The sequence below is a fragment of the Symphalangus syndactylus genome, chromosome 17 (assembly GCF_028878055.3).
Source record: "Symphalangus syndactylus isolate Jambi chromosome 17, NHGRI_mSymSyn1-v2.1_pri, whole genome shotgun sequence".
Taxonomy (NCBI): domain Eukaryota; kingdom Metazoa; phylum Chordata; class Mammalia; order Primates; family Hylobatidae; genus Symphalangus; species Symphalangus syndactylus.
The window spans coordinates 59,053,647-59,069,394 of record NC_072439.2 but is presented as its reverse complement, the minus strand read 5'-3'; the positions used below and the strand labels follow the sequence as shown (position 1 = coordinate 59,069,394).

At 35.0% G+C, this 15,748-nt stretch overlaps 1 protein-coding gene across 1 annotated transcript in view; it reads right to left on the bottom strand.

Annotated features, from left to right (window-relative positions):
- LEKR1 (leucine, glutamate and lysine rich 1) overlaps window positions 1-15,748 on the bottom strand; it is a 227,132-nt gene that overhangs the window by 32,930 nt on the left and 178,454 nt on the right. Inside the window, 1 exon segment of the mRNA XM_063620289.1 lies at window positions 5,913-6,006. Within this exon segment, the coding sequence (XP_063476359.1) occupies window positions 5,913-6,006 (94 nt within the window).

Sequence of the window (15,748 nt, the reverse complement as noted above, 5' to 3'; positions counted from 1 at the left end):
CCTGCTTAGCCAGCCAGATCAGCCAAATCAACCCTGGCAATCAACAGGGTGACAGATGTCACAGCCAGGTCTCCCTCACATCCTAAAGTACATTTCTTATAGGCAACATATAGTAAGGTGTTGCATTTTTATCCAAGATAAACATCTCTGCCTTTTTAATAGAATATTTAGACCAGAGCTTAGCCAACTATGGCCCACAGACTAAATTCAGCCATGCCCATTCATTTGTATATTGTCTATGGTTGCTTTTATATGTTACAATGGCAGGGTTGAATGGTTGTGACAGAGACTGTAGGTCATACAAAACCAAAAATATTAACTAACTGGTCCTTTATAGAAAAAGTTTGCTGATCTCTGGTTTAGATCATTTCCATTTAATGTGATTATTGATATAATTATCTTTAAATCTACTATCTTGCTATGTTTTCCATTTGGCCCATCTCATCTTTTTTCTCTTTCCCTTATTTTCCTGTCTTCTTTAGGACTGATATTTTAAAATTCAATTTTGTCTCCTTTATTGGCTTATTATCTATAATTTTAGGGTTTGGAGAATATGTCTTTAATTCAATACAGTCTACTTTCTAATGACATATCACTACATGTATTGTATAAGAATCTCACAGTAATATATTTCCACTTCTACTGTCTCAGCCATTGTGTTATTATTGTCATATATTTTGCTTCTATGTTATAAATCTCATCAATTATATTTTTAAAAATTTAAATAATGAAAAAACACCCCACATCTTTACCCACAGTGTTACCATTTCTGGTTTTCTACATTCCTCTGTGTAGATCCGTATTTCCATCTGGTATAGCTTTCCTTCTGACTAAAGGACTTCTTTTAACATTTTTTACAGCGTGGGTCTATTGGTAATACATTTTTTCAGTGCTTTCTGAAGAAGTCTCCATTTTACTCTCACATTTGAAAGATATTTTCACTTGGTATGAATTCTAGGTTGACAGCTTTCCTCATTGCCCCCCTAACTTTCTTTTAGTACTTTCAATCCTACTATCTTTTTGCTTGCATTGTTTCTGATTAAAAAAAAAAAAATCTGCTGTCTTCTTTTCTCTCTATATAAGGTCTTTAAAAAAATCCAGTTGCTTTAAAATATTTCTTTTTATTACTGTTTTGGACAACTGGATTATAATTTCCCTTGGTGCACTTGGTTTCTTGTGCCTGAGGCTTATTGAGCTTCTTAAAACTGTGGTTGTTTAGTTTTCATTAAATTTGTAAAACTTTCAGTCATTATTTCTTCAATTTTCTTTTGTTCCCTCTTCTGTCTCTTGTCCTTCAGGAATTTCAATTACACATATATTGGGCCTCTTGAATCTGTCTCATGGCTCACTGATGTTCTTTTTGAGTGTTTTTTTTTTGTTTCTTTTTGTTTTGGAGTCTATTCTATCTTGTTTTATTTAAAAAGTTTTTCTATTGCTGTGTCTTCAAGTTCACGAAGCTTTTCTTCTGGAATGTCTAATCTGCCGTCAGTCCAATCCAGTGTACTTTTAATTTCAGATAATCTAGTTTTCATCTCTCAAAACTCAGTAACTGGTCTTTTTTATGTCTTACATTTCTCTACTTAACATGGTCAATTTTTTCTTTAGCTTCTGGATATATGGAATACAGTTATCATATTTGTTTTAATGTCTTTTCTGCTAATTCTCACTTCTGTGCCTTTCTGGGTCAGTTTTTATTTATTGATTTTTCTTTTCATTTTGAGCCCTATTTTCTCGTATATTCCCATGGATGGCAATTTTTCACTGGATGCCAGACATTGTTAACTAACCTTGTTTGGTGCTAGATATTTTTGTATTCCTATGAATATTCTTGAGCTCTGTCCTAGGATGCAGTTCAGTTTCTTGAAATCAGCTTGATTATTTTAGGTCTTCCTTTTAAAATGTATTAGGCAGAATCAAATCAGCATTTAATCTAGGGCTAATTATCTCAACTTGTGATGCAAGACCCTTTTGAGCACTCTACCCAGGGCCTTATAAATTACAGGTTTTCCAGTCTGGCTGATGGAAATGCAAATTACTGGCCATGTGCGAGTATTCAATACTCTCTCTGGCTTGGTCTGTCCCTGACTTTATGTCATTTTCCCACATGTACACATTGATCATAAACATATGTGAGGCGGACTTTTTGTAGATCACCAGTGTTCTTCCTCTGTGCAGCTCTCTCCTGTGAACACTATCCATGAACTTTAGCCACCATGATCTCCCAGGACTCTGCAAGGTTTCCTCAACTCAAAGAATCTGACAAGCTCAAACTAGATTCCCACTCCCTGCACCACGAACTGAAATTTCTTTCAGGGCACTAAGTTATGGCCATCACAGGGCTCACCTTGTTTGTCTTCTGTTTCCAAGAATCACTGTCTTTCATTGCCTGATGTCCAATGTCTTGAAACCATTGTTTTCTATCATTTCCTCACTGTTTTATTTGTTTTAGGTGGGAGGGTAAATTTGGTCCCTGTTACTCCATCTTGGCCAAATGCAGAAATATGGAACTTTGTATTTAGATAAATGGAGGTTGATTCTCAGCTCATTTCCTGCCTTTATAACTTTGGCAAATTACCTAACTTCTCTAAGTCTTTTTTTTTATGTGCAAAATGGAAATAATGTCATAATAATGAAAATTACATTATTAATGGAGACAATTTTTGTTATCTAGACTAGTGGTTTATGAGATGATCTCTGCAGGCCACTCGTGATCTAAAATTTTCAGATTTTATTAATTTAATTTCTAAAACTGCGTTTTTAAAAATATAAAAATTAAAACATGTCCTCAATATTCCTTTTAGCCATATTTATTATGCATAAATTAAAATTGATATTTTATAAATAACAACATCATCTGTGTCACATTTTATATGTCAGAAATTATCCCTTTTAATTTTAATAATACCATACTAAAACGCATTAGGAATTAGTAGGTCATTTGGTTCTTTAATTTTGAAAACTAATTTGAGATTTTTTTTTGTCTCCCTTCAAAATTGAAATTGACTATTTCTTGAAGTAAACTTTTCTCACCTGCATTTTCACTCTCAATCTAGTTGCTTCAGCCAAGAAATAAGGTTTTGTTTGTTTAACTACTGGTTTCTCAAAAGCTCTATGTACTATTTTAAATGAGGTCATTAGTGCAATTCTAAAACGTTCTTAAGTGTGATGTCTTGATGATAATCTAAGAAAATATTTGCTTAGAATTTGCTTATTGCACTAAAAAGTGATAGTGATTAAATAATGTGAGTTGATTATGTAAGCAGTGTGGCTATAGGATTTTTTAATTACACAATTTTAACTAAATAGTAACAATATTGTACATTTAAAACCAATTTTAAAGGTTCAGCATCCACATTAATTTGCTTTCTTCAAGTAGTAATACTTGAAATAAATTAAAATCCATGACAATTAGTAAATATGCAGTTATTTTTAAATGTGCCATCCTTGTTGCATAGCAACTATTGATCTTATTATGTGCTTTTTACATACTCTAAAATAATTAAGCACAGACACAAATTGCTATCTACTTTTTTGCATGTTAAAACCATTTAAGCTATGAAGTTTATTTTAATATGTGTATTATATATTTGTAAAAAGAACATTTCATTCTTTGGCAAAGGCACAGTGACCCAAGAAGGAGATGACAATGTCATATGATTCTCCTTTCTCATGAGAAGACTTTTAGAGAACTTTTTATTCATAGTCTCAATAGCTAACACAGCCAAGGCATAATTATTAGTCCTTTGCTTTTCTGGTCTGGATCTTGATTTACTGCTAGCTAAATGATAACATTTATTAACAAGAAGTCATGCTCTTTCAACCAAATGAAATGTCCATTTATACTATAGAAAATTATACATGCCAAAATACCTCTGCAATATAATTAATTCATTAGAAAGATATCATGGTCCTAGCAAGAACTTATAGAATATTATATAGAATCATTTTTACCACCAAATTAACTTAATAGCATAAAGCAAGAACATAAATGCTTTTATATGTCAGATGCTAACACTAACTTGTTTTACTCTGTGTTAGCACCTCAAGGACAGGGTACAGTGAACAGAAGCACTAGAGGGGATCATAAACAGAGACCTTTTCTCCAGTGAAGTGTATCTGAAAACCCCTAGTGGGGTGTGAATATGGAGATGGGAAATTTCTACAAAAGCAAAAGCAGGAAAGTTTACTCTATCATACTAAGAGAAGGAGCTCAGGAGTTTGAGAAGAGGAATGACTCTCTGAATCCTTATCCACGTTAATTCCATTAGTAAAATTTCTGAGTCAAAAGATGGGAAGTTTATATCTCTTGGTACATATTGACAAATTGCTTTCCGAAAATGTTGCTTTAATTTCTAGTCCCTTAAAGAGTAGGTATGAGAGACGATCTCACTAGATCTTAACCACAGTGTTAAACTATTCTATCAGTTGGATGGATAAACAATCTTTCGTTGTTCTAATTTGAATATGTTGGATTATACAAAATAGGGTTGATAATCTTCTTTTTCAATTTTTAAACAGATTGGTAAGAATAAGGAAAGTGAGTAAGTGCAGACCCGTCAGTTGAATACCCTGAGGCTAATAAAAATGAGAAAGAATTAAAGAAGCTGGGCCTTAGAGAAGAAGGAAAAGAAAAGGCCTATACTACAAAATAAAACAAAATAAGAATGAGACACAAATAGCAACATTAGTCCATATTCTCCAATTTTGTTTTGGCCCATGTGGTACTATTGTTACAGTGATTATTTTATTACTTCGTGACTATGTACCCTAATGGACAAGGGAAGGGGTACTTATTTTTAGAGGGCTACTATTGGCTGAGTATGGCCAACTGTTTAAAGATTGGAAATGAAAGTGACATATTTAAAATTGTTCTGAGGCAGCAAGAATACCTAAAGGGTTTCAGTATGCTGGATGGCAGAGTGAGGGACTCCTGGTAGAGATGTTAGTTTGAAGGAGGCCACTGCTTGTTGCTGAGGTTACAAGTTATGGGGTCCAATCCCCAAGGAGAAGAATCTGATAAAACCCAAACAAGTTGTCAGGACTTCAGTCAAACAATCTGAATTTTGGCGACCAGCTCCATTTCTAGAGGAAAATTTAAGACATAATAAGAAAACTAAGGCAGAAGGCCAGTGCTAGGCATAGATACCAGTCACAGAAGAGAATGAGTTGGGAATGCTTTGGGTCAGTGTGTAGAATAGGGCCCAGGGATCAATCAAGGAGTACTGGAAGTTTATGGCAGAAAGATGACTGCTTTTAACTCATTGACTAGAGCTGTGGATGGTCTGAGAAGGTACGGACTAACAATTTTTAAAATATTACTTTTATTATTTAAAATTATGAAAGTAATACCTATTCATTGTTGAAACTTTGGAAACTATAAAAAAGTCCAAAGACCAAAACCAATGCAATTTTTTTTGTTCTCTAACAGCAAACATTTCTCTGTAAATAATAGCAAGCTAAATGCTTATTCATTTTACTTTGTCAGGGTATATATGTCAAATGTCCAAAACCAAATAATTCTAAGTCATTTTCCATTCTTTTATCTTCTTATAGGAGAAGAAGAGAAGTTGTAAGAATTATTTCCCTGGTTTTAAGAATATGATCAAATGTAGATTGTGACAGTTGATGGGGAAATAAGAAAATATTTAAAAGCCAAAAAAATGCTTTTGCATGAGAACCAAGAGCTATCTTACAAGATTCCAAAATGTGTTATAATTTTTTATTTTCCATTATGTTGTCTAATATTTTGGAAAAGACACATTCCATAAGCATGCCTGGTCTAGGAAATTCCAGAAGGAATCAAAAGTGTGCATAGAAGCAAATAAATCTATCTGGAAGAGTCTTCTGACAAATGGTCAGAATTTTTAAAAAGCAAATAGGTTGCATGCTGATGAAAGCCACACTACCATTACCTTCTCCTTCCAGTTATCATCACTCAGCAGCTTCTGTCTAAGGGTTTCTTGCAGCTGCTCGATGCTTTTCTGATGTGAAATCAGCATCAATTCCCTGAAAATCATAAACCCGACAAATGAGTCAATACTTACCCCTAACACAATTCCTAAGTTGTAGTTCCTGGGTCAGAAGATAGTACTTCAAAACTTATTCTGTTTATTTTCTTCAGCAGTATATGTGCTGCTACTACATATCATTTTAACTATTAACAGCAATTTACAAGTGCTGCATATATGGTATTTTTCCCAGGCTTAATTTTTGCTTAATAAGTAATAAGATTATTTTGGCAATAAACACTAACTACATATGCAGAGTCACAAATACAATAAAATGTCTTCTGGCTGTTCATGTGTGCAAAAAATAAAATAAAATGTTGTAAGTTGTGGTTCAAAAAGTATAAGACTAAATTCTAAAATAGCACCAGACAATATTTGGTTTCTTTAAAAAAGGAAAATATGTTGGGATATGCCATTAAGCCAATACATGTTAGCAGTTCCTGTGAAATTTTCTTTTCTTTTACTTATCTCAAATATTGATAGGAACAAACCAAATTAAGTAGAGAGATGTGTGATGTTAGGGATGCGATATAGCATAAAACATATTAGAAACTGGAAAACATAAAGATCACTTTATTATCTTAATCCACATAAGCAGATCTTAATGCTTAGCTTGTGGTCCTCTGGATGGAAGTAAGGACAGGAGGAAATTAAAGAGAGAATTTCACAGGGGCACTGAAATTAAGATAAAAAATCAATAGTAGCAGCAAAAGTATGCTTATTGATCAGGGATCCTTCCTCCTTGCATGATCACTATGACTCTTCCCATGTTCTATGTATGTGATTCTTCTCTATTGCTCATTCATTCTTCTAATCCGTTTGTTTTTCATCACTCTCTTACTTTTAGCTCTGACCCTTCTGCAAAAACCTGTGACTTTCATTTATAATTGCATGTTCAACATCTCCACCCTAATGACCCATCAACACCAAAAATTTTATACATCAAAAACCAAAATAAACATCATCTCCTACAATCTTTCCTTTCCTCCTGACTTCTGAAAACCTTCAAGGGTCATTTCTGAAGGTTTGAATCATCTCTGACATTTCCTTCTCTCTCTTTTACTGCAACCATGCAGTAGCAAGTTCTATATAGTCTACTTCTTTGGGGTACCTCAAACTATTTCCTCCTTTCCTGATACCAAGACCCAAGATAGGCAGAAGAAAGTAAAAAATATCAGAGTTGTAATCAATGGAAAACAGAAAAACAATAGACAATATCAGTGAAACAAAAATTTGTTTCTTTGAGATCAATAAAATTAATAAACTTCAAGGTAGACTAATCAGGAATAAAAAAGAGAAGTCAGAAATTACTAATATCAGAAATAAGAGGGATGATACTACTACAGATCCCTCAGATATTAAGATGATAATAGAGAAATATTATGAGCAGCTTTATAATAAATATTATGAACAGTTTTATGTCATTAATTTTGACAACTCTGATGAAATGGACAAAATTTTTAAACAAACTACCAAAGCTCACTAAAGAAGAAATAAATAACATGAATAGTTGATAATTATGGTAAGTTTAATTTACTATGAATGTTCTAAACTTACATGTGCCTATTAAAATAGCCTCAAAATATATAAAGCAAAACTTGATATAATTTAAGAAATTCTTAAATCCACACCTTAGTGGTAGAGTCTACCATAGATTTCTCAGTTATAGACAGATCAGCCCAGGACCACCACATATGTCAATGGAAGTATAAACTGCACAACTCCAGACTGTTATGGTGAATGTCTTTGCTATAGTTGTGTAATGTAGCAATCCAGGGTCAAGCAAACAAATAGTTAATTAAAGATATAGGAGATTTAAGGTTCATAAGATAGATTTAAGGTTCACATCTAGAACCTTGTACACAATTAGTGGATAAATACATCATTATTTTCCAGCTTATATGGAATCGACCACTTCTAGGACAAAAAGTAAGTTTTAGCTAATTTCAAACAATTGTTATACTATAACCTGCATTGTTCAATATGGTAGCCACTAGCTTCATGTAACTATTTTTTTTTTTTTTTTTTTGAGACGGAGTCTCGCTCTGTCGCCCAGGCTGGAGTGCAGTGGCGCAATCTCGGCTCACTGCAAGCTCCGCCTCCCGGGTTCACGCCATTCTCCTGCCTCAGCCTCTCCGAGTAGCTGGGACTACAGGCGCCCGCCACCACGCCCGGCTAATTTTTTTTTTTTGGTATTATTTAGTAGAGACGGGGTTTCACCGTGGTCTGGATCTCCTGACCTTGTGATCTGCCCACCTCGGCCTCCCAAAGTGCTGGGATTACAAGCGTGAGCCACCGCGCCCGGCCTGCCTCATGTAACTGTTGAGCAGTTAAAATGTGGCCAGTTCAAGTTAAGATGTGCTCTAAATGTAGAATACATACCAATTTGAAAATTTAGTACAAAATATCTAAAATACCTGTGATAACATTTTAAGACAATTACATATTTAAATAATATTTTGGATAGTTTGAGTTAAATAAATTATTAAAATTGATTTTACTTGTTTATTTTTAGTCTTTAATGTGTCAACTAAGCATTTTAAAATTACATATGTAGAAGTATAACATAATACTTCTATAGAATAGCACTGAGATAATGTGTATTCCATGAAAACAAAATGTCAGTAACAAAAGATAAATAGGTTCAAGTATTTTTAAAATTTTTTAAATGTATTTTTGAATAGCTCATGAGTCAAATAAAAATCATAATTGGTATTTGAAAATACTTCGAACTGAACAATAATGAAATTATTAATTACTATCAAAACAAATGGAATAAGGCTAGAGCAGAATAGATAAATTGTGGTATACCTTAGCACACAATATAGATGAAGAAATGAATAATCCTCAGCTACATAAAACTTTATAAACAAATCTCAGGAACATAATATTGAGCACAAAGAACAAATTAGAATGATATATATGGAATGATTTTATTTATGTGAAGATAAAATACATACAAAATCTAACATTTTTTAGGAATACAAACATGCTTGGTAAAATTATAGAGAGAAACATGGACACAATAGATGCTATCTGTAGGTTTTTGTAGATGCTCTTTATCAGTTTTAGGAAGTTTCCTTCTATTCCTCATTTGTTGAGAACCACAGAACACAGGCTGGTGGTTTTCTCTGAGGAAGGAGAGAATGAGATGGAATTGGGGAGAAGCAAAAGAAAACTTCAAAGATAATGGTAAGGTTCTTTTTCCTAAACTGAATGGTTGATACACAGATGTTCACTGTATTGTAGTTCTTTATATTTGATACCTATACAAACCTTCAATGTATCTACTCAAAATTTATTAAAAAAAACAATTATTGATATAGCCAGAGGACAGAGTAGAATGTATATGTGGAAGAAAGAGAATTCAAGGTAAAAACCAAGGTGAAGCAATGTGCAGGTGACTTGTAGGTCACTCTCCTGTGTGATGGGGTTTACTGTCCTCTCTGAACAATGCAGTGTCATCCAGCCCTGGAGATAAAGAGGTGAATTAGGAAGGGAGAGTCACTGTTCAAATTGTGCTCAAAATCCAGCAAATGTAAAAGGGAGATCTATTAACGTGTGAGGCAGACCCAGCAGGCTTGATGCTTGCACATTAGTCTTTAGGCTGGAAAAATGGAAGTGAACAAAAAGGAATAAAGAATGAGGACAGCAAAAGTGAGATTACATCAAAAATTTTACTCAGGGCTTTCTTCCAAGTATCTGGCCATTCCTGTCTCCTTTGCAGAGTCATCTTCCTCTAATGCAATCTAGCTGCTGACAACTCCCAAATTTTATCTCCAGTTCAGATCTGTTCCTGAGTATCTGATTCATGTATCCAACTCTCCACCTGACTGTTTTATTTTAGAAACATGTTAAGTTTAACATGTATATACTCTCAGCGGCTTACAATATCAAAGTTTATTTTTCTTGGATTATGTGTTATCTGCTTCCTTGCTCCACATTTTGTACCAGGATGTAGCCCAGGGAGCAGCTCTTACTTGAGAATGCTGTTATTGCGGCAAGAAACAAAACAAAACAAAGCCAAAACATAGAATCTCTTAAAGCTTCTGCTTAGAATTGGTATATATCACTTCTCTCACATTTCAATGGTAGAACAAATCAATTGACCAAGTCTGATAGTAATCAGGTGTAGATAGCATAGTCCTCTCACTGGGAGGTGCACTGTAAGTCACCCGACTGGCACCAATGGACTCCATCACAACTCTGAAATCCCGCGGGAAGCCTACCCTAAAGGAGGGGAACATTTCTTGCTTGGACTGTGATTCTTTTTACTGGCAGTAATTTCTAAGTTCAATTTTTGCCACAGCTCCTAGCTTTCCTCTCTGAAATGTGCCTCTTTTTCATTATCTGGCTTGGCCATATCTGAAGAAGCTATTAGGTTTTGCCCTTGGGACACCAACAGCTTTCTCAACTTCCTTATGTTCTGTAGATGGTGGGTGGTTAAGGGGGTTGCCTCTTTGTTTGTTTATTTATTATTATTATTATTTTTGAGACAGAGTCTTGCTCTGTGGCCCAGGCTGGAGTGCAGTGGCGCGATCTCGGCTCACTGCAAGCTCTGCCTCCCAGGTTCACGCCATTCTCCTGCCTCAGCCTCCTGAGTAGCTGGGACTACAGGCGCCCGCCACCACGCCTGGTTAATTTTTTTTGTATTTTTTTAGTAGAGACGGGGTTTCGTCGTGTTAGCCAGGATGGTCTCGCTCCCGACCTCATGATCCGCCCACCTCGGCCTCCCAAAGTGCTGGGATTACAGGCGTGAGCTGCCGCTCCCAGCCGCCTCTTTGTAATCCATCACTCCTGCCCCTCTCCTCCAGGCAATCATGCTTTGGTTTCTGTCACTATACATTAGTCTGCATTTTTGGGATATGTAGATATATTCTGAAATACTGTATATTCTGAAAATACACTATATATATATGATTCTGAAGTCATACAGTATATTCTTTTTTTGGTCTGGTATCTTTTACTCAGCATAATTACTTTAGATTCATCCAGGTTGTACCTTATTGATAGTTCATTCATTTTATTGCTGAGTAGTATTCCATTGTACAGATACACTACAATCTGTTCATCCATTCATCTGTTGGTTAACATTTAGGTTGTTGTCTATATTTTGGCTATTACAAATTAAGCTGCTCTCAATACCTGTGTACAAGTTTTTGTATTGATACATGGTTTCATTTGTCTTGGGTAAATACATAGGCATGAAATGGCTGGGTAACAAGGTAGGTATATATTTAACTTTTAAAGAAACGTCCAAACTGTTTTTCTAATAAGTTGTACTATTTGACATGCCTACCAGTAGATTATAAGAGTTAAAGTTCCTCCATATCTTTGTAATCAACTTGATACTTTCAGGTTTTAAGTTTTTACATGTTCTAAAAATGTATAGTAGTATCTCATTGTGGTTTTAGTTTGCATTTCCCTAATGAGTAATGATACTGAGCATCACTTTATGTGCTTATTTTTTTGGTCATTTGTATATATTTGGTGTTGTCTATTCAAGTCTTTTGTTCATTTTTTATTAGGATGTTTATGTTCATATAACTGAGTTTCTAAATATCATTGTATATTATGGAAAAACTCCTTTATTATATAGATCCTTTGCAAATACATTATTCCAGTCTGTGGTTTTTAGTTTCATTCTCTTAAAGTGTCTTTTGAAGAACACGTTTTTAATTTTGATGAAGTTGAATTATCTATTTTATCTGTTGAATGTCATTGATTTTTATGTTAAACTAATCCTATATTCTTACGATAAACTCCACTTATTCATGATTTATTTCCTTTTTATATGTTATCTTGATTTTAGCCCCTCCAATTTGCTAAAATTTTGTTTAGAAGTTTTGTATCAATGCTCATTAGGAATGTTGGTCTGTTAATTTTCTTGTTATGTCTTTGTCAGGTTTTGTTATCAGAGTAATACTGGCTTCATAAATTAAGATGGGAACTGTTCTTTCTTATTCAATTTTCAGGAAGAGTTTGAGTATAAATAGTATTATTTTTTCCTTAAATGCTTGGTAAAATTCACCAGTAAAACCTCTGGGCTGGAAGTTTTCTTTTTTTTTTTTTTTCCACAAACACAAACATGTATTTTGTTCCCAGGGTGGAGAGAAGGGTGCGTTTGTGTGTATTTACTTTTACTTTGAACCAGACTTAATTACAAATTTAAAATTAACTGACATTCTCTTTAAATATGCTTACTTCAGTGTACCTTACCAAAGGACAAAGAGCCCACAGTTGAAGCCTATTCGCTCAACTTATCCCTGAATGGGAGAAGCATCTACTAAAGCAATCTAAGTTATAACCATGCCAGATTTGGATGCTTAAGCTTTAGAAACATAGCTACTGTTTTCCCATATTTTCTGTAAAGGACATGTGTCCTCTCTAGAAGGAAAGCTTACTTCAAATTTGAACATCTCCATTTGGAGAACTTTTGGACAGAAACACAACTTTCTAGAGTTTTTTTTTTTATCTTTAAAACCAGAATAGAAAATTTTAATGACCAAGAATTTGCAGAAAACACATTGATAACACATCTCCTAGAGATAAATAAATTTCAGTAAATTTGACATATATATCTATTTTTAAATATCTATTTTTATATTTTAGAAAATATGTTCTAGTATTTTTTTCTTTTTTTTCTATATGTCAAATGGTAATTTTTTTTTTTTTTTCTTTTTTTTTTTTTTTTTTTTTTTTTTTTTTATTATACTTTAGGGTTTTAGGGTACATGTGCACAATGTGCAGTTTTGTTACATATGTATCCATGTGCCATGTTGATTTCCTGCACCCATTAACTCGTCATTTAGCATTAGGTGTATCTCCTAATGCTGTCCCTCCCCCCTCCCCCCACCCCACAACAGTCCCCGGAGTGTGATGTTCCCCTTCCTGTGTCCATGAGTTCTCATTGTTCAATTCCCACCTATGAGTGAGAACATGCGGTGTTTGGTTTTTTGTCCTTGCGATAGTTTACTGAGAATGATGTTTTCCAGTTTCATCCATGTCCCTACAAAGGACACGAACTCATCATTTTTTATGGCTGCATAGTATTCCATGGTGTATATGTGCCACATTTTCTTAATCCAGTCTATCGTTGTTGGACATTTGGGTTGGTTCCAACTCTTTGCTATTGTGAATAGTGCCGCAATAAACATACGTGTGCATGTGTCTTTATAGCAGCATGATTTATAGTCCTTTGGGTATATACCCAGTAATGGGATGGCTGGGTCAAATGGTATTTCTAGTTCGAGATCCCTGAGGAATCGCCACACTGACTTCCACAATGGTTGAACTAGTTTACAGTCCCACCAACAGTGTAAAAGTGTTCCTATTTCTCCACATCCTCTCCAGCACCTGTTGTTTCCTGACTTTTTAATGATGGCCATTCTAACTGGTGTGAGATGGTATCTCACTGTGGTTTTGATTTGCATTTCTCTGATGGCCAGTGATGAGGAGCATTTCTTCATGTGTTTTTTGGCTGCATAAATGTCTTCTTTTGAGGAGTGTCTGTTCATGTCCTCTGCCCACTTTTTGATGGGGTTGTTTGTTTTTTTCTTGTAAATTTGTTTGAGTTCATTGTAGATTCTGGATATTAGCCCTTTGTCAGATGAGTAGGTTGCAAAAATTTTCTCCCATTGTGTAGGTTGCCTGTTCACTCTGATGATAGTTTCTTTTGCTGTGCAGAAGCTCTTTAGTTTAATGAGATCCCATTTGTCGATTTTGGCTTTTGTTGCCATTGCTTTTGGTGTTTTAGACATGAAGTCCTTGCCCACGCCTATGTCCTGAATGGTATTGCCTAGGTTTTCTTGTAGGATTTTAATGGTTTTAGGTCTAACATATAAGTCTTTAATCCATCTTGAATTAATTTTTGTATAAGGTGTAAGGAAGGGATCCAGTTTCAGCTTTCTACATATGGCTAGCCAGTTTTCCCAGCACCATTTATTAAATAGGGAATCCTTTCCCCATTTCTTGTTTTTGTCAGGTTTGTCAAAGATCAGATAGTTGTAGCTATGCGGCATCATTTCTGAGGGCTCTGTTCTGTTCCATTGATCTATGTCTCTGTTGTGGTACCAGTACCATGCTGTTTTGGTTACTGTAGCCTTGTAGTATAGTTTAAAGTCAGGTAGCGTGATGCCTCCAGCTTTGTTCTTTTGGCTTAGGATTGACTTGGCGATGCGGGCTCTGTTTTGGTTCCATATGAACTTTAAAGTAGTTTTTTCCAATTCTGTGAAGAAAGTCATTGGTAGCTTGATGGGGATGGCATTGAATCTATAAATTACCTTGGGCAGTATGGCCATTTTCACGATATTGATTCTTCCAACCCATGAGCATGGAATGTTCTTCCATTTGTTTGTATCCTCTTTTATTTCATTGAGCAGTGGTTTGTAGTTCTCCTTGAAGAGGTCCTTCACATCCCTTGTAAGTTGGATTCCTAGGTATTTTATTCTCTTTGAAGCAATTGTGAATGGGAGTTCACTCATGATTTGGCTTTCTGTTTGTCTGTTATTGGTGTACAAGAATGCTTGTGATTTTTGTACATTAATTTTGTATCCTGAGACTTTGCTGAAGTTGCTAATCAGCTTAAGGAGATTTTGGGCTGAGACAATGGGGTTTTCTAGATATACAATCATGTCATCTGCAAACAGGGACAATTTGACTTCCTCTTTTCCTAATTGAATACCCTTTATTTCCTTCTCCTGCCTGATTGCTCTGGCCAGAACTTCCAGCACTATGTTGAATAGGAGTGGTGAGAGAGGGCATCCCTGTCTTGTGCCAGTTTTCAGAGGGAATGCTTCCAGTTTTTGCCCATTCAGTATGATATTGGCTGTGGGTTTGTCGTAGATAGCTCTTATTATTTTGAGATACGTCCCATCAATACCTAATTTATTGAGAGTTTTTAGCATGAAGGGTTGTTGAATTTTGTCAAAGGCCTTTTCTGCATCTATTGAGATAATCATGTGGTTTTTGTCTTTGGTTCTGTTTATATGCTGGATTACATTTATTGATTTGCGTATGTTGAACCAGCCTTGCATCCCAGGGATGAAGCCCACTTGATCATGGTGGATAAGCTTTTTGATGTGCTGCTGGATTCGGTTTGCCAGTATTTTATTGAGGATTTTTGCATCAATGTTCATCAAGGATATTGGTCTGAAATTCTCTTTTTTGGTTAAGTCTCTGCCAGGTTTTGGTATCAGGACGATGCTGGCTTCGTAAAATGTGTTAGGGAGGATTCCCTCTTTTTCTATCGATTGGAATAGTTTCAGAAGGAATGGTACCAGTTCCTCCTTGTACCTCTGGTAGAATTCAGCTGTGAATCCATCAGGTCCTGGACTCTTTTTGGTTGGTAAGCTATTGATTATTGCCACAATTTCAGAACCTGTTATTGGTCTATTCAGAGATTCAACTTCTTCCTGGTTTAGTCTTGGGAGGGTGTATTTGTCGAGGAATTTATCCATTTCTTCTAGATTTTCTAGTTTATTTGCATAGAGGTGTTTGTAGTATTCTCTGATGGTAGATTGTATTTCTGTGGGATCGGTGGTGATATCCCCTTTTTCGTTTTTTATTGCATCTATTTGATTCTTCTCTCTTTTCTTCTTTATTAGTCTTGCTAGCGGTCCATCAATTTTGTTGATCTTTTCAAAAAACCAGCTCCTGGATTCATTAATTTTTTGAAGGGTTTTTTGTGTCTCTATTTCCTTCAGTTCTGCTCTGATTTTAGTTATTTCTAGCCTTCTGCT